Source organism: Heloderma suspectum, chromosome 5 (genome assembly GCF_057233095.1).
Source record: "Heloderma suspectum isolate Gila_16-S chromosome 5, 16-S_ref, whole genome shotgun sequence".
NCBI classification, from domain to species: Eukaryota; Metazoa; Chordata; class Lepidosauria; order Squamata; family Helodermatidae; genus Heloderma; species Heloderma suspectum.
This window is the reverse complement of record NC_139462.1, coordinates 182,672,691-182,693,012: the sequence shown is the minus strand read 5'-3', so window position 1 is coordinate 182,693,012 and position 20,322 is coordinate 182,672,691. Positions and strand designations below refer to the sequence as shown.

General features: G+C 40.4%; 1 protein-coding gene across 4 annotated transcripts in view; it reads left to right on the top strand.

The window, feature by feature from the left end:
• Positions 1 to 20,322, top strand: part of ITGB8 (integrin subunit beta 8) — a 54,471-nt gene that overhangs the window by 8,967 nt on the left and 25,182 nt on the right. For 2 of the 4 annotated variants that reach the window (XR_014792357.1, XM_084858601.1), the window contains exons 2-3: positions 10,595 to 10,677; positions 18,677 to 18,848. Coding sequence is in view for 2 of the 4 variants with exons in the window: in XM_084858601.1 (XP_084714727.1) it covers positions 10,595 to 10,677; positions 18,677 to 18,848 (255 nt within the window). In the remaining 2 variants the exon portion in view is untranslated. Of the gene's footprint in view, positions 1 to 10,591; positions 10,678 to 18,676; positions 18,849 to 20,322 lie in introns of all 4 variants that reach the window. The other 2 variants (XR_014792356.1, XM_084858600.1) reach the window with 1 other exon arrangement.

Here is a 20,322-nt window from a genome sequence, read left to right as displayed (position 1 = left end):
ATGGGTTGATTGGGCCCTATGCAGAGCATCTTCAAAGAGAGAGCTGCTGATGGAAATGGAAAGGAAGTGAACACTTGTCACCCATACTTGCTTTTTAAGCCAGTCTCTACATATGTATAGAGATGGGGACAAGATGGGTCATGGGATGGGAATGGAGAAGGTGGCCTGCATTCGTACAAGGGCCCTAATTTTTCACACATGTGCCTATTGTGTGTGCGTGTTACACATGCAACTATGTTTTTTTTACCGTTTATGTTGGCTGCCTCTTTTCAGCCAGTCAAGTCTTGGCTTCCCAACAAAATGGCTGTGTGTGCACTTTGCATGGTATTTTCAACATGTAAATGTTTTCTGTATTATGAAGCTTGCTGAGCTCAGAGAGCAGAAACTCCTAAAACAAAGGATCCTAAGTTCACAGTGCCTTCAAACGATGTAATTTGTGAGTGAATGGTTATGATTTTGGGCAGTGGAACACGGCATTAGCAATTGAAGTACTCCTGGTCACCCCTCCCTGATGGATCTAATTAGGGGAGAGTCTGACAAGCAACCAGCAATTACTTCATGGAAATGAAGTGCTGCAGGAAGTTCAGAAATGAAAATAAAACCTGTAGCTTGCTCATCTCGATGAGCTACAGTTCAAGGATAAAAAAAAATCTTGTGTTTCAAGAAGTCAGTACTATCTGCAATAACATTTTCTGTATTGCCTCATCTGTAGCATGGTCCTTGGTCCTAGAAATAACTGGTGTATATTGTTTATCAAAAAACTGATAAATGATGGGCTAGAGATCATTCCAGAGTCCTGTTTCTCTTTGGGAGTATGTAATCTGGTAGTAAACCATAGCATGACCTAAAACTCATGCTATTTCTGCACTGATACATAAGCTGGCATCACAGACTGTTCTTCAACCAAGACCTGGTTTATAATGTTCATGGAAAGTTGTGAGAGAAAACAAGCAAGTCTTACGCATATAATTCCAGCTAATTATTTCAATTTTTTCCTTGTCCATGTATGTTAAGTGAAGGCTGAATGCTTGCCTTAATTGGAATGAAACAGTGAACACATTAAAGCAGTTCTAGAGTTGCAAATCTCAAAATCGAGTGTCCTCTCAGTGCAGATAAAATAGACCCATTTTTCTGCCCAGTGACAAAGGATTCCTTGTTCTGTGGCTTTAGCCAAAGGATAATTGTGCTTTAGTTTAGCCAACTGAAACAAACACCTGATGCTAGGATGAGAATAGTGGGTAGGAAAAACTTGCCAAAACTACTTCACACAACTATTTGGCTTTATTTGAAAAAAAAAAAATAATGTAAGAAAGCTATTGAATGAAATGCATTTTAACTGCATAAGCCTGCCCAGCTTTAATCAGTTCTGTGATTCTAAGCAACTATGGCAGAGATGAGAGTTCACATGTAGTAATAAGCAGAATAAAGTTCAACCATTAGCTATTTCTGGTACATGAATTACTCATTGTCTAATGTTAAACTGCATTGCACTCCATGAACAACCTGTTCAATAGGCTCAGGGATTCAAATCCTGCTAACATTTTGGTAGAGAGACTTAGGGTATGTCAGCCTTCCCCAACCTGATGCCCTCCAGATATTTTGGACTTCAGTTCCCATCAGCCCTAGCCAGCATGGCTATTGGTCTGGAATGCTGAGACTTGTAGTCCAAAACATCTGGAAGGCACAGAGTTGGGGAAGGCTAATATATGGCATCCCAATTCTAGAGATGCATGACACAGGGATGGCACAAAGAAGGCAGGCATTGATGTTACCAATGTATCATTCTATGCGAGGCAAATGGGTCAAATCTATTGCACTTCGCTGTGCTCAAATGAATGCATTTCTAAGGATGCATAGCCAAGATCACTTAACTTGCAAAAGGTTCAGAAACAGTGTCTCTTGTTGAACATGGACATTTGCGGTCACCAAGACGTGGGAAGCAAATATTTATTTATTTATTTATTTATTTATTTATTTATTTATTGCATTTATACCCCGCCTTTTTTCCTCTTGCAAGGGTTGTCAGGGGAGAGGGTACCTAGACTCAGTGAACATATTAGTAACTGCCCAGAGAGCTTTAGCCATTGGGCACTATAGAAATGTAATAAACAAATTAGCAGCCACAACTGTTTAAGGTTTTGTGGTGGCTGCTGAAGAATTCATTAAGCAGGTATTCTGTCTCATTACTGTTCCCAGTGTGGGCAGTATGTTGTGTATAACTTTATTTAGAACCAGCTTATTGCTACAGCTACCTATTCACCTTTTAAAGTGTGTGTGTGTGTGTTCTGTTTTGCTTAGTTTTTAGAATAGGCTTTTTAAAGTCCTAAGCAAGTAAAACACTTTTGAGGACATTTCTGGATCAGTTGGGAAAGGGCAGGGGGAGAATAAAGTAACTTTGATTAGCATGACATGATGCTAGTTGATCCATCCCTGTAGAGCTGTCCCAAACCCCCAAATACACCACTCAGGTGTTTTTTCTTGCTGCAGTGCTGTGCCAGCCTTGTCGCATCCGATTCTAGTGTCTTTTCCTCACTTAATAGGAAATGCTTCAAAATCCATTATTTCTCTAAGGTATATAAAGAGCTTTCCTTCAAAGAGACTGTTCTGAATGAGAAGTGAGAAGAAGTGCTTGTCTAGGGCAACTTTCCCCAACCCGGTGCCTTTCAGAGGAGTTAGACTATGGGTCTCATTGCCCCCAGCAAGCATGGGTACTTCCTGTCATAGTCATGATGCAGAGTGCCGTGGCTGAGTGTTAACAGAAAAGAAGATGGAACTAATATTGGAATGGTGCCCCTCCCCTCGCTGAACCAAGATGATCTGAATGAACCCCTCTTTCTCAGCCTTCCCACTGCAGTGGATTATACATCTACTTTTTTAAAAAGGTGGAACAGCAATGTGGTTCCCGCTCCTCATCTCCCCACCCACTCACTTTCTCCATTATAAGTTGATTGGATACCATACAATTTATTGTACTGAATGTGGACTTTCCCCCCCTTTTTTTTGCAAAAATGTGAATGAAAATGTATTCAATGATGAGAAGTCCTACTATTTTTCCTAAATAGTGCTATTTATTCGAAATGCTTTTTCAATAAAATGTTTCCCCAAGAAAAATTAAGAACTGGATTCTTAGGACTGCCTATCCTTAATGGTGAGTCCAAACAAGGAAGCATAAGTAAAGTCACGAATAAGCCTGGGTACAATAAAATATACAGGGTGTTTCAAAATGATGGACCCAGTTTCAAAGCTGTATATTTCATGATGGCAACATGTTACAATTACACCAAAAGTTACAAACGGTTTAATGAGTTATCAAGTTTTACTACCCATTTTATAAATGCTCTATGTGCCCTCCACCTGCTGTCTGGACAATATCGAGACAATAGTTGAATTCGTGGGCTACGCTGAAAACTCTCTTGAATTCTTCTCACGTTTTCCTCTGAAGTGCGTGGCTGCCCTGTGCTCTTCCCCTTACATAAACAGCCTGTTTCCTCAAATTGTCGGTACCAACGACGAATGCTCTTTGGCAGTGGTGGATCAATGCCAAAACGCTGTTGAAACGCACGCTGCACCGCAGTTGCGGATTCAGTCTTGCTGAACTCCAGAACGCAAAATGCCTTGTGTTGCGGGGTCGCCATCTTGCGAATGACTGAGGCTAGGGGCTGTTTGTGCACTGAGAGAGGCATCTAGCGATAATCATTTGAAACCCTATGCCCCACCCTTTCAAGTGGTAAGAGTTTCATTCATGGGCAGTTCGTGGTTGCAGAGATATAGCGATTTCAAATCGGGTCCATCTTTTTGAAGCACCCTGTACTATGGCAAATGTAAAATAACACTAAGATGCATAGAAAGGTAAACAGTGAAAAGGGAAACGAAGGCAAAATGGCTAAGCTAACTCGTAATAGTGAACTCTCTGTTTTAGGTGTGGTCATGCATTAGGAAATGAGATGTGCATATGAGCACATGGGGCTCATTGCCAGCAACACAGAGAATGAGACCACGCTATTGAAAAGCAGATTTACAGTGATCAGGTGTTAGCATTGGGAAGGAATGTAGGGGAGAGCTGGCGGCAAATGAAGGCAACATTAGTCAACTCCTTCTCCAAGTTGACCACTGCGCATCCAGCACAGAAATGCAGTAGGTTGGCAGTGGGGGAACAGATCACTCTCTTCTTCTGCCACCAGCCCACTGCATTTCTGTGCTGGATGCGCAAGAAGCTCACCTGCTGCACATCAAGCGTAGGAACACAACAAGCTACTAGAGGAAGGGTGGAGCACTTTGTCACTCCTCTGGTAGCCTGCTCACTTGCCTGGATGAAATCCCTTGCCTCCTGTGGTGTGAGAGGTTAAAAACAATGCTGCAACATAAATTCCCCAAAGACCTCTCTTTTTTGACAGCAAGTTTTCTTCCCTGTCTTGTCCATGGAACGTTGACTGCTGAATTCAGCACCGGACAGAGATTATGAAGAAATCAGAAGAATTTGCAAATCGTTGAAATGTCCAATCTCAGACCAGCCATGGTTCGTTTTAACTATTTTTTCTCCAGACAAGCCAGCTTTAAACCATGCAGCCATAGGATTGCTCCCTCCAGTAGTTTATTAACAGTTCTCTCTGGCAGAGCTGTTCACATACACTTAGCAGGGTTTTTCCAAAGCCCAAAGAAGAAAGGTAGCAACAGACTCTGGATTGTACTTTAGGGAACAGTGCACACTTACAATATTATTGCACTGATATAATTCATCAAGTAGAATAAAGTGCATAATTGAACAAGGTGCTTAATATTAATACATAATAAAGTTATTAGTGTGTACATAACTTGAGCCAATATTTAATATCTCAAATTTATCAATAAATATATATATCAGCATCAGTACACACATATATCAAAATTGGTAAATGCTATAAATACACAAATACTACCAGTAAATACATGAATCAATAAATAATGTAAATGCGTTAAGTACCTATCTTAACACCAGATTTTAATTAAATTTTAAATATTACTTTCAACATTCTAACCTCCTAATCAATACTTTAATTCATTAAGAGAGAATAAAAAGAAACACACACACACAACAAGGTTAACACTTGATCATGAACCACAACAGGTTTTTATAAAACACACTTTAACCTATATTATGATGGCTGTGAAAGCTGGAAGATGGACAGTAATGGATGATAAAAGGGTGTTTTTGTATGCTACTTAAATGTAAGTAATATTTGGATGTTTTCATTTTTGTAGAAATAGAAATGCAGATTTTTTAAAAGACTTATTTTTTAAAAAGCCCTGAAAAATATATCTGTGGTGTTTCACTTCTGGTTACAGTGAAAATAATAATCATAAAAAGTGTTTTATTTGATTAACTGTATTAGAGAATTTCTGCTAGTCACTGCAATCCAAGTAGCCAGACTAAAACACAGCAAACTCTTTGAGATGTGGTATTAGTTTATCCAGCTGAAACAGAAACAAAAACTGAAATTTCTGAACCTGGGAATTCCTTGTTTGTTTAGAAACTTAGTTAATTATTAGCTTAATTAACTCAGAAGTTAATGTTCACTTTTTGTTTTGCAGTAGTCAAGGCATATGGGTTCAACAGAAACTGTTTTTCCTGTACAGTAAGCAGACCATATCACAGCAAAACTACAAGCAAATAATTAATGTTAAGAGTAAATGTGAAAATGAGAAGGTAAAAATGGGAAACTGGATTTTGGAGAATGCTCCCCAGATCCATTTTTGGTTGGACTCTAAAATGGATCCATTTCAGGCCAGCAATGTTTCCTAGACTTCTCTGCTGCCCCTGTACCTCCAACCTGCCTGGGGAGGATGTGGAGATGCCTTCTGGAATCAGCATGGTAGGCCCTCTAGCCTTTACACATGCTCATCATAGTATGCAGGGACCCCAAGAACTAGGGGAAATGCAGTCCCTTCCTGGTTCTCTGTACCATTTGTAAATGTGCACAGCAGTATCTAGGGCAGGGGTCCCCAATCTTTTTGGACCCATGGGCACATTTGGGAATTTGAAAAACCTCTTGGGCACCACCACAAAATGGTTCCCATTGAGGATGTGGCTGGTCACATAATGGCTACTGTAGGGGCCTGGCTAGTCAAAAGAAGTGGTGGAGGGGAGAGAGAATTAGAGACTAGAGGCTGGGAGGGAAAGGGGAATAGCAAGGCAAAGGGGTAGAGGAGAGGGAAAGTGAGGCTACAGGCAAGAAGTGGGGAGAAACAGTTAAATAGGTGAGGGGCAAGAAATAGAAAGGCTAGAGGCTTGGAGTGGAGAGAAACAGCAAGATAAATGGGTGAGTATGAGAGAAAGAGTCAGGCTAGGGGCTAGGAAAGGAGAGAAAGAAGGTGGTTAGGGACAGGGAAGGGAGAGAAAGAGTGAGGAAAGGGGTTGGGTTGAGAGAAATAGCATGGCTAGAGGCTGGGAGTGGAGAGACAGAGAAAGAGCAAAGGGGAAAGGTCTGTGTGGGCAGAAGAAGATTGGATGGGGCCAGGAAGCCACTCTTTCCTTCTCTTCCTGCTTGCTGAAGAGCTCATCAGTGGCAGGTTCAGGAACAGGAGGGAGAACCTCGTGCCCTAATGTTTTTCAAGGTTTGTTTAAATCAAAAATAAAACTTTTAAGGGGGCAGGGAGTGGAGATCTTTGCACGCATCATGACAGTCTTGCTAGTGGCCTGTTGGGAACTTTGCTTGCTATTCTCCATTTCAGTAAGTGAATGGACAAGAGCCAGGGAGGGTTCTTGGTAGGTACAGGCTACAGGGAGATCTTTAGGTCCTGCTGTGTTCATGTGATTCCATGGGGAGCATGATGGGGCCTTGCCAGTTAGGAATGGGTTGAGTTTAAAGATGGATTAATTTTGGACATCCAGCAGATGACTGTTTTAAATGGATCCTTCCCTAATTGGTCGTGGGGCAGGGTTGGATGGTCCACTCATCTTTCAAATTACAAAATATGTTTCAGTAATATTTTGTAACCAACATACAATTCAAGAGGATTCCACAGATTTCCAGTGACGACCGATGAACAGTCTCACTACAATTAGCAATTTTTATCTATAGTAAATTGTCTCATCTTTTATGTAGCATAACAGGGCTACTTTGAGTTCTGGAGATCAATAGTACCTATCACTTGTTGGAGTATAGTAAAAAAAAAGAAAAAGAAAAAAGTTCCAGAATTGTCTAACGTTTGGACAGGTTTCTCTTCCTCTGAGCCCCACCCTGAGATTTGGGGATCAAATATCTTCCTGTAGATTGATAAACAATTGTGTACTGACTGGTAGATAAGCTAGTGCTGGGTCAGTGTAAAGAGTCCTTCAAATGAAGTAGTTGATTTGAGCATTCTGTGGCTTCCATAGTACATGAGGCATACAACTTCACTCTGTTCTTCAAGTGGATTGTGTTTGGTCTTGTCTAGGAGTGCTCTCTCTCTTGATTCTTAAATATTCATTCTTGCAATACCTGTTCCATTAAGCCTTATTTAGGGTACTGAGATGTAATTCTCTTAGAATGCAAAACTTGATATACAGTTGGACTTGATCTAACCAGCTACACGTACATTTTATTATGTATATATGCCTGCGTCATTTTTTTCTGAGCCAAAGTGTGGCCTGTCTTGTTTTAAAATACCTTCTGGCATGTTATCAGTTATTTAACTAAGGCCAGTAGAAGCTTGCTGCTTCATTTTTGGCATCATAGCTTTTCAGTTTTGTCTGGGCTCTGTTGGTAAAATGGTAAGAAAAGTGTCTGTTCTATACTAAGCCAACTCATAAAAATATTTCTAGCTTTAGTGTAAGTTGTGTGTGTTTTTTAAAGATATAACTAATTTAGTAATGCCTTGGTTCTAATTTATTTTTTAAAAATAGACTGGCAGCTAAATGAGAAATACTTCATGAATGAATACATGTCTGTAAATGTTATTTCTATAAGAAATTATTGGAACAAATTATTAACCAAACAGATTCTGAATTCTATTTTGAAAAGAGTTATATAAGCCCAACACATTTTTTTCTTTGTAATATTTATTGATACATGAGGTTTAAACCAAATAGGTTCCCTAAAGGGAGTAATTTACAGAACCTCCATATTGGTGCCATTTCATTCATGTTACTGCAGCTACTCTAGTGTATGGTCATTTGTTAGGGCCTGATCTGTTGGCAGGAAAGTTGATTTGGGTGAAAGCCACCAATAGGGAGCTTCATGCACAGACTTCTGGGCCTCTTTTGTTCTGAGTAGACCTTCCTACCATTAAGACTGTACTGAAAGAGATGAAAGGGAGAGCAGGGCCATACCACCAGCCCTGCTGAAAGACCTCCCTCATGAAGTCTCCTCCTCCCTCAACTGTCACCACCACCAGCCATTCCAGCAGGCTGTATGGAGAGAGAGCAGGGCCATTCCACCAGCCTCACTGAAATAATGATTTATTCCCCCTTCCCTCCTTCTGTGCTGTGCCTTTTTAGACCATAAGCCTGCAGGCAGGGACTGACTTGTTTAACTGGTTATATGGAAGGTGCTCTGGAAGCATAAAATACTTCAAATAAATACATAAACAAGACTTGCACACATACAAAGAAGACCAAATGCCATTCAGGGGTCGAGCACATGCTTTGTATGCAGAAGGTCTCAGGTTCAGTCTCTGGCATCTCCCTTAGGGCTGGAATAAATCCCTTTCTGAACCCTAGGGAAGATGCTGCCAGTCAATATCAGAATTCTGAGCTAATGGTCTGACTTGGTATAAGGCAGCTTCCTCATGATGTTTATCTGTCTTGGGATGCTGCACCATGAAAAAGCATGGCTTTTAGTAAGATGCTATCATATCTCTGGTCTTATGGAGAAAGCAAAGTGAGAGCTGCTTCTCCCTGACATGCTAGATTTCTAAGTGTATGGAACTGGTTCTTTTACAAGTTGAGTTTTCAAATGTAAACCCCATTGTGAAGTCAAAATCCATCAAGAACTGTACCATGAGACTTTGCTGTTCATATAGTTCATAAGCTGAACTAGATAAACAGCATTTTGCTGTGTAAGTTTATAGACGTGTTACCAAAAATGTGTTCTGGAAGAACATTCTTACTCTGGCTTGGCTTGTGTACTTTTCTCAATCAGTTTGGATGTACTGTATTTTTCCTTTTTACTGAAGCAAAAGAGGCATCAAGCATTTTGGCCTAGTGTACTCTTGAATCTAATGTCTTCCCTTCCCTGATATGGGGCCCTACAGATGTTTTGGACTACAACATTAGCCATACTGGCTGGGGATGATGGGAGTTCAAGTCCTAAATATCTGGAGGACACCAGGCTGGGGAAGGCTGAATGAAATCATGGCAGTTATTGAGGATTCTGCTTCAATAAAAGACCTGGGATAGATGCCCCTTCGTATTCAGTTCTTTGGCTTTATGGATGGAGAGGGAGTGATACTTTCTTGTTGTCAGACTAGGTGCTCTTGTGAAATGACTGAGTGGAGAAGAACAGATTGTATTTCAAGGGCAATCTTCCAAAGTTCTCTGTCAACCTTCCAAAGTTTTCTGTCAAAAGGCTGAAAATAGTGGATGGCATGCTGTCCTTTTAAATATACAAGCAAGCCACAAGGCATTAAGCATTTGAGGGATATAGTTATTTGTACTGGTGGTGGTCACAGAAGCTAATAGCACATCACCAAATTTTTGCAGATTATTAGCCCAAGAGATAAATGCACCATGCCTCATTGGGAATCCATTTATAGCAGATGCCATGTCACAGAGAAAGAAGTAAACAAAGAACTTAATTTAATTTATTATTTATTTATTTATTTCATTTCTATGCCGCCCATTAGCCGAAGCTCTTTGCTCCTTGTTGCATTAGGCACCCACAGAAATTGAAAGCAAGATTACTTATTTAGAATTAGTGAGTGCTTGGGCATATGTGCTAGAACTAATAATATTGACATCTATGGACAGATCAATCGGTAGGTGGTAGATGCAGCAATCATGGTTGTCAGGGCCACCAAAAGGGCTTTCTGGGCCTTATACAACATTTGTACTCCTCCTGCCTCCTAGGCCAGGCTGTATACTGCTGTGAGTTTTTGAAGAAGAGCAGAATAAAAATCTAAGCAAGCCATGAAAGGGTGAGATGAGTGGAGCAGGGAGGATGAGGATGGGGGGATGTTCGCATGCATGTGAACAAATGGGCTAGAACCTGAGGAAGTCAGCCGTCACTCCCCAAACCACAGACACAATACCACTACAGCCACCCCACAAAACATGCATGCACCAGCCTCTCTGTCTCTTTATATAAAAAAAGGAGACAGACAAGGGGTGGGGGGAAGTCACACTTGGAAATGAAAGTTGGTAGGACCTTCCACCAAATTCTTTTCAACTCCCTTCCCTCTGGGGTCTGATCACACTCGTTCCTGAATTCTTTGGGGCTGATGGAGCAGCCCATTTTGATCAGTGTCAAAATGCCAATAATCTTGTGTTTATGCTCCCCAGTAGTATTCTTACAGATATCATATTTCTAGAAAGAACATGAAATTGTTTGTTAATCAGCATTTTAACGTTTAGATATTGTGCTTTGTTCCCACGCATATTTGCAAACTGCTGAATGGTGTTATCCTTTTATTTCAGCAGACAACAGATGTGCCATCTCAAATGCAGCAACATGCAGCAACTGTCTTGCTGTGGGCCCAGAATGTGGATGGTGTACTCAAGAGGTAAGCTGTTTCTCTGTATTACTCATCCTGGTATTTATTTGTTTGTTTAGCTGCTTCTAGCCCATCTATGAAAATGAAAGAAGTCTCTGGCATCAAGAGGGAAAATCTAACAAACGTTGGGGAAAGTACAGAAACTTTTAAATAACTGATCCTTTCTTTTCCATTTGATTTTTAAAAGACACTGGCAGATGACAACGATAATTTGGGAATATAAGAATGTGTAGCTGGGGTGGGGGAGAGAATTACTCTTTTTAATGAGCTTACATATTTCTGTGTTGTGTGTCACTGTATGGATGTTTATTGCAACTGTGATGCTGTAACTTTTTCAAATTCCTGACATTTGACTCTTCTCATATAGCAGCACATAATGGTAAAATCCTGTTTAGCTTCGGTTAATTTTGTGATTTGCCATACACATACTGGAGTCTCTAATGGGCAGGATTGTTCTGAAATACATACAGTTTCAAAAGAAAGGATTTGGTTATAACACGGCATTCTCTGTTTTGAGGGTCCTCAGCATATGTTTTGTAAGAGCTCAAATACTCCCCTCGATGGGACAGTGTGGATATGCAGCACTTCACCTGAGTTAGACAGTCCTCTTAAAAACCTACATAATATTAATTAGAGATTTCAAAAATGCTTTAAGGAGCAGTCAGCAGGTGATGGCTTATATCTGAACAGCAGATGTTTAGACCAGAGACTGCCGGTCTTGGGAAAAAGCTACTGGGGTTCCTAAATGTGTAGCTGCTTCATGTATAGGCAGAGAGGGAACAGTGACAACATCCTTATTGACACAGACAGAAATAACCATTTTGTTGCCATGGTAATAGGGCAGCTGCCATTGTTCCTCTCATCTACATGTGGTTGCTGCCCAAGCGGTTTCACCCAGTATACAACTTCAGTGGATAATTGGCCCCAGTTTTTCATCTGTTGCAGCCAATTAATTGTTTTCAGCTTCTAGCTCACAATATCTTAATTTGAGGAAGTTGGCAAACTGAAGGTATCTTGTAAAAAAAAAAATCTAGCATACTTTACCATGTCTGATTTCCACTTTTATAGTTTGGAAGAACAATGTAACGACAGTGAAGCCTAGCCAATCTTAAATGGGTTTAAAGACTTCATGTTTTCTAGTTAAAACCTTTGTAATTCACTGTTTTACACATTTGATGGTAAATAAAAATGTCTGATTGAATCTCTTAATTACAGCTAATCCTGACATATGCTTTAAATAATTCCTGATTTAGTTTATGCAGAACTGATGTGAGATTCTATAGGAAACTTTATTACACCCCAACTACTGTGGTATGCACTTCATTATTGCAATACTTGGGGTTCACCACCGCACATAGGAGGTCATGTGTGATCCACATATGTGGAGAGGTTAAGATCCTAGAAACATTCATGAATCATACATACACCTGGGGTCATCCATTACATGCATACTTGTGAGCTTGATTCTACATAGATACTAGCCCTGGGTAGATCATATAGCAGCACATAATGGTAAAATCCTGTTTAGCTTCAGTTAATTTTGTGATTTGCCATACACATACTGGAGTCTCTAATGGGCAGGATTGTTCTGAAATACATACGGTTTCAAAATAAAGGGTTTGGTTATAACACGGCATTCTCTGTTTTGAGGGTCCTCAGCATATGTTTTGTAAGAGCTCAAATACTCCCCTCGATGGGACAGTGTGGATATGCAGCACTTCACCCGAGTTAGACAGTCCTCTTAAAAACCTACGTAATATTAATTAGAGATTTCAAAAATGCTTTAAGGAGCAGTCAGCAGGTGATGGCTTATATCTGAACAGATATAATCTGTTATAAACACAGGGAGGATGGGGAGGATGGTCATGTGTGGTGTCCTTGCTGCAAACTTACATGCATTCAGTTGAATGTCTGCTTAGAGTCTATACAGTGTATAGTATACACTTACACCTTTATTTATCTAGGGCTCTCTACACACAACTGGCAACCCTGCTTCTGTATGTGTGTAGATCCCATGGAGACAATTCAAGTGGAGGAGTACATTCATTCCCATGCTTCCTCAGCCCCCTCCTTGCCTAGGGCTACTGTCTCCATGTGTTAGAACCACGCCTACCATTGAACATATTTATTTATTTAATTCATATCCCACCTTTCCACCAAAAATGGTGCTCAAGGTGGCTAACAATAAAGCAGTGATTAAAATAAAACTGAATTAAAACATACAATAAAAACAAATGAGTTAAAACACAATGCTATGACTTTCAGTTGCCTTGCCTTGCCTTTGCATCCATTAGTTCCCTTAAATTTTTTTCTCTTCCCTTAGCAAAGCCATAATGTATTCCAGCAAATAAATTTGGCAATAAAAGCAATTCAATTATGTCGTTTTATAGCAAAATGCATTTTCAGATGTTGAATTTCTTTTTCCGGGCAATAAAAAACACTTGTCTTGGGAATGCAGTTCTTATTAAAATATCTTAGGCCACAGGCTAAATGAAAAACAACATTTGGTTGATAGAATGAAAGAGGGCTGGTGCACTCAAACATTTTTGAGGCAGAAAAGTACAATGAGCCCATTTTTCATTTTCAGGTTTGAACTGTGGAAGCACCCCATGCAATGAGATCTCAAATTACCATGTCATAGGAACCATTATTAGCGACTTCTTGCCCACCTGGTTTGCTGATAGCAGCATATGCAATCTGGAACATGGGACATATCCCAAAGAAAAGCTAAAACCTTGTCTGGCAGATGTTCTGTATTATGTTTAGTACATGGGATACTGTCATGTAGACTTCATAGCTGGCAGTTGCCAATTGCTTTCCTCTCACCTCTTGAAGTTATGGAGACTAGGATTAATGTTCTATGAAATCTGGATAAATCTTTACGGAGATTTATAAAATTATGTTTCATGTGGAGAGAGTGAATAGATATAATTTTTTCCTCTTAAAATTGGGAATCCCTTTGGGGTGGAAGAGTGGGATAGAAATATATGAAATAAATAAATGTTTCTAGAACTTGAGGGTGCCCAATGATGTTGATTAATAGTTGGTTCAGAACAGACAAAAGAGTGCACTTCTTCACACACCTGAAACTTCATAACACTCCATGCATCTGATGAAGTGGGCTATATTCCACAAAAGCTAATTCTAGAATAAATGTGACAGTCTTTAAGCAGCCGCAAGAGTTTGACCTGGTTCGCACGATCAAACAACCCATGTGCGGGAGCGAGCAAGCAGGCTGGTTCCCACCCACTCTCCTGCTTCCACTTTCAGTTAACAACCCAGGAATGTGCGAACCCAGAAACTCTGAGTTGTTTAGGGCTTAAGCAACATAGAGTTCACCCATGGTTTGTTACTGGGTTAACTCTGGGTTGTTTAAATCCTAAACAACTGAGTTTCTGGGTATGGATGTTATGAAACAACCCAGGAACGGGGCATTCCTGGCTTGTTAATTGAAAGCGGAAGTGGCAAGCAGGCAGGAGACAGCACACACACACACTCGGCCAAATCCTGGGTTGGTGTGATGTGTGAACATGGTCTCTTTGTTGTTCTGGCATAATTAGTGTAATTCATTGTGTGGCAATGTTTTGATGGCCACTAGTTTAGATGACCTTCAAAAGGAATTTTAACGAAGTCACGGGGGGATAACTCTATGAATGGCTATTAGCCAGATTAGCTAAACAATAAAACCTCAATGTTCAGAGGCAGTAAAGTACCAAAAGCTGTGTTGCTAATGCCCTGCTTGTGGACTCAGAGAAGTAAACACTTGGCTGTTGGTCAAAATGGGATTCTGGACTACATGGACCTTTTGTCTAACCCAGCAGAGCTGTTCTTATGACCCATTTGCAGATAACCAAAGCACAGAAATAATGCTCCCAATCCTGACCATTAGAGCAACCAATACAAGCACTGGAAACAAGGGCTTACTGTATATCTGTAGCAACTGCCAATCAATAAGTAGATTACTGATGTATGATCACAAGACATAATTAGTTGTTTAGCTTTGGTTCTTTGAGTTGCAGAATCAGAACTAAATGATGAGAGTAGCAGGATAGCCGTTGTAGTGGAAAATCAAAATGGAAAAAAATATAACAGTCTAACCCCTTAATTCTTGGAGTAAGTGACAAACTTGTATGTGGAGGTACTAGCAGAAGCTACAGAAGAAACTAGCTTCTCTCTGATCTTTCCCACCCTGATGTTTGTGCAAAAAAGTGCAGTCTGTCCAGAATTCAATGTGGTGGTAGTATGCCCTTGGATCTGTTACACTGGGTGGTGGTATAATAGTAATAATCCTTGTCTAACTGAATTTCCAAAGAATGCCTGTTGCTTAGCTCCAGCAACTGAGGCCGTGTATCTCCTGTGCTGAACTGAATTGCTTTTACAACCCAAGTAATGTTCTAATTTAATAGTAAATTAATTTAATGCATGCAAATGTGTCCAGTTAGGATTCTGCAAAATTGAATTTCTTTTTCTATCAAGCTTGGAAATTATGTTGTACGCTGTAAGGCATGTGCAAATAGTATGCAGCTGGAAAAACCATAAGAATCACTATAACTCGTACAGAAAACATTTAGCAAGGTGTTAAGCCTAGCAGGAACTGCTCAGTGATTTTTACTTTTTTCTTTGAAATATATACAGTATAAAGCAGTGCTGTGCTGAAAATTCCTCCCACATTTCTTCGACCATTCTCAGTAATTTTGATAGAACAGAAATTGCTTTCAAAAAGAAATTCAAAGGAGAAGAAATTTTGGAGAAATTATCATGGGTTAGGTATGGGGTTCTTGTCCTTACTTTACTTATGAGGTAGCCATGGAGTTTGCATGATTGTCCTGTCATCGTACAATAATCTTTGTGGCAGCCTGTAGCCTTCCTCAGCTTCCCACACTTCAATTAAAGCTATCATGAGGAAGATATCATGAGGCAATTCCTCCCATGGGGCTTTTTCAGTTCAGGAAGTGCAGGTGGCCTGGGAGGCTGCAGAGCAATGGAAAGATGTGTAATAGGGAGAGAGAGAAAACACACAGCACCCTCGGCCACCCCACAGTGATTAGGTAAGTTCAAAAATACCACCAAAAGACATTCAAAATTATGCCTCAGAAAAGTGGAAGCCTCAGCACAGTTGATGCTGTTACCACCTATAGAAGCAGTGCAATAAACCAAAAACCCTTAGGGAAAAAAGAAAGAACCTGTGCTACAGTCCTGCCAATAGTGAGCCCTATCAGTAAGAAACTCCTAGGGGGGGAGAAATTCAGTGAAATTGCCCCCCCCACACACACACACACACCATTTCTCTGCCCACAAATGGTGTAGGGAAATTTTGAGAAGCCATTTGCGCACAGCTCTCGTATAAAGTCATGTTCTTGTAAATATTGGCCCAAATAATTATCTGCAAATACAGCTGTGAAAAGAGCACAATATTTTTAATTTGACATGTTAGGTGGTCTTCTAGAACTTGGAAGCTTGCTCACTATTTTGTGACATTTTACTTGGTTCTTATAAAGGTGTTACACTACTATAGATTATGGATTTTTCTGGGACAGTGTCATCTACTTTAGGATGCATTCCACTTGAAGTCAATGGTAAGATTTCACTTTATCTTAATAGAACTAGATAACCATCTATTGATTATAGCACAAACACATTTACAATGAGAAAAATGCTGCAAGCTGCATTTATTTATTTATTTATTTATTGCCCATCTGGTCGGTCGCCCCACCACTCTGGGCAATGTACAACAGTACAATTTAAAACAATAAAATCATACATTAAAACATTATTTAAAAATACCCTAACCCATCCCAAATGCCTGCCTGAATAACCAAGTTTTCAGTGCGTAGCGGAAGCTCATTAAAGAGGGGGCATAGCAGAGTTCCCTAGGGAGGGAGTTCCACAGAGTGGGGGCCACCACAGAGAAGGCCTTCTCTCTCGTCCTAACCAGCCTAGCTGTCCCGGCTGATGGGACAGAGAGAAGGCCATCCAAGGCTGATCTTATTAAGCGGCCTGTCTGGTGTTGCTGGAGGCGCTCCTTGAGGTAGGCTGGGCCAGAACTGTATAGGGTTTTAAAGGTCAAAACCCACACCTTGAATTTGGCCCAGAAAACAACTGGTAACCAGTGCAACTCCTTTAGCACCGGAGTGATGTGATCACGCCGGCAGCTTCCTTTAATCATCTTTTATTAAACTAAATGCCAATCGTTAAAATCTACAAAACACTCCTTCGTTTGAGAATATAAACACCCTTCAAAAACCCTTACAGCAATTAGACTTAACTTTTGTCTTACATATTTTCTTATCGTTGTCATAAATACCTGTGTCGTCAAACGAAATTAGATGTTATATTAAATACATCACTTGAGGTTTTGTGGTCATTGTTTTTGTTAAAGTATTAATAGCTGCTGCAGGGTGGGTGGGGAGATCCTGATGTTCATTGGGACTGCTTCTCTCCTGCAGTGGTCCTGATGAAAATCCCACCACCACCACCACAGCAGCTATTATCCTGGAAGGCAAGCCTTTGTGGGATAGGGTGAATTTTGGTCAGGAACACAGCAGGGTGGGAAAGGGTTGATCCCCCTCCCTGTACAGTTTAAAAAACAAACAAAGCCACAGCACTTCTTCAAGACAGAAATTTAGTGTTGCATCTAGTTTATGTATTTATTTTTTATTTAATTATTTACATAAGAGACTTTAAGCCTTTAAAAATACAAATATTTTCCCAAAGCGGCATACAACACATAATAAAATTCTAATAAGGCAGACATCAAAATTAATATTAAGAATAATGAACAAAAGAACATAATAAGCAAAAAAAAGCAATAAAATCCTTTGATTTCAAGTCAGTCATGCTATCATAGAATCAAATACATTTATTTGTTTTATTTATTTACAATATTTATATACCACTCCTCATCAGAAGATTTCAGAGTGGTGAACAACATGATAAGAATAAAACAATGGTTAAAAGAGTTTAAAAAGTTAAAACATTTTTTAAAAAGACAGATCCCAACGAAGTGGAGTTCAGCAAGCCACGGCTGGTCATGCAAGGAAGGCCTCTTGAAAGAACAACGTCTTCAGGAGGTGCCGGAAAGAACACAATGTTGGCGCCTGCCTGACCTCTAAAGGCAGGGAATTCCACAGGAAGGGAGCCACCACACTGAAGGCTCTTCCCCTGGTGGACTCCAACTGGGCCATAGGTCCATGTGGAACCACCAGGAACATGCCCTCTGATGACCTCAGTGACCGGGCAGGTTGGTAAGGAAGGATCCTGGTCCAAAGTTGTGGGGTACTGCTATGAAGAACATCATAAAGCAACAAATCCATTAACCTACCCACTTAATTAAAAGCAGTCTGAAATTAAAAATAAATAAATTAGGGTCCGCCTGAAAGAAAATGGAGAGGGAACTAATTGTATCTCTCAGGGGGAGAGAATTCCATAAATATGGGCCCCCAGCAGAAAAGGCCCTGACTCTTGTGCCTGCCAACCTACCTACCCTACTGGGTAGGCACATGAGCAGGGCCTCTGTAGCTGATCTTAATGCTCAGACAAGTTCATCTGGGTACAGGCTGCCCTTTAAGTAACTTGGGCCCAATGTTACAGACATTAAAGGTCAACACCAGCATTTTGAATTGGATTTGCAGGCTAATCAGCAGCCAGAAGAACTGATACAGGATTAGTGTAATAAGGTCTAAAGCAATAAAATACTGTTTCTTTTATCTTGTATGCTGCCTTGGGAGGGTTTCACCCTTAAGATGGCCTAAAATAATTTTAAATAAAATTAAAATAAATGCCCATCAGCATCCAGGCCACTGTATTCTGCACGAGCTGAAGCTTTTGAACTGTCTTCAAAGGCAGCCCCACTGTTGTTCATGATGTTGTAGCTGGCATACTTGGTTGTTTGTTTGAACTAATTACTTTTTGGTTATGTGGCTATGCTTGATGACACTACAACAGAAAATCTTTAGCTGGAAATGCTCTAATGTTGTAATTGTTGTTGTTTTTGCCTCTTTTGAAACAGGATTTCATGGCTGAAACAAAGCAGAAGGAACGATGTGACATAGTTTCATATTTAATTAAAAAAGGCTGCAGTGCAGATTTTATAGAAAGCCCCAAAGTCGGTCTAACAGTAGAAGCCAATGAAGTTAATATACAAGTGACACCAGGAGAAGTTTCAATCCAGCTCTATCCAGGTTTGCTTATTAAAAATAAGATACTGTTTTAATATATAAAATATATTTTGAGTTGGGTGCAGCTTAACATACTAAAGAGAGGGTGTATTCACACAGACCTTCTAGTCTGCTTTTTAGGCTTGAATTCTGGTTAGGCTAATGCTAGGGAACTCTGACAGATCCAGTTTTAAAGGAGGACTGAATGCAATCTTAACTTATACTCATTAAAAACAAACCTTTTGGCCTTGCTAATTTAGGTAGCTTTCTATACTTCATCTATGTGTTGGTTTTGGTTTCCACAATGTTTATGTCCTTGGCATCTGTTTAAATAGCTAATGAGCCTGCCTGTTACTATCCATTGTCTAAATGTTTGCTGAAATTGGATAATTAGAAGTGAATAGCTCTGTATTCAGTTACCCTACTCCTCAGCCAAATCCTGTAAATGATACTGTGTCTGCTTGGATTGCCTGTGCTTCCTATATTTCATTCTCAGATTGAAGACAGACATACCTTCTCCAGGGCAGGTATTTCTGCTGGGGGCAAGTTCTGATTCTCCCCACTCTCGCTCCTCTACTGACATGCACAACCTGGCTCTGACTCTAGTGTGGATTTTCATGCCTGCAGTGATTGGGGCAGGATTTGTGCTCCTACCCAGGCAGCCAGCTTGTCTATCCATGCCTTTTTAAAAGCTAGCTTGTTTGCTGTGTGCTTGTGTATGTGGTTTATTTTTGTTTTTGCTTGAGATCTTGTTTTGGATGATGGTACATATGTGTGGACATGGCTTTGTGATTGCCACAAAAGTCAGACAACCAACACTCAGCAAAGCTGGATGAGGAGGTGGGTAGGAGGTGGCTTCATGATAGTCACAAGGGCCAGCAAATCACAACCAGGTTCTCCTACAGATGAGAAGAACCATTTGGTTTTGTGCTCAGCTTGGAAGTTTGTACATCTGTCCATAAAGGGATGATGCAGATTCACAGTGGGCTCACTGCTTAGGTTGTGTGTGTTAGTCTTCACCTTTACTTAGGGATGTCCATCACAAGGAAATCTGGCCCAAAGGGCTCACCATATTTCCGCAGTTCTCCCAACTCAGCTTGCATTTGCGAGCTGAGCTACGGATTTTTCCCGAAATCTGGGAACTTTTTCCGGTTTCTTTTAAAGTTGTATAAATAGATATTTGTGCAAATTCCTGCCATAATTTGTGTAATTTGCACAAATTACAGCCATAATTTGTGCAAATTGCAATTTGCACAATTTTCTATTTATGCAAATCCCCCCAAGCTGTTCGATGCTGATTGAGTCGGGCCAACTTGCAGAAAAACGAGCCAAAGTCTGGGAGGCCCGAGCTGATGAAAGCTCAGTGCTCTCCACCCCCAGATGGATTCCTCTGATATCCCTACCCTTACTTCCACATCTCAAGAACATGGTGATTTTAGTTGCCATACTGCCAACTGCTGATCTTGCCCTACTTCTTTGTATACTTCCTTCTCAAGGA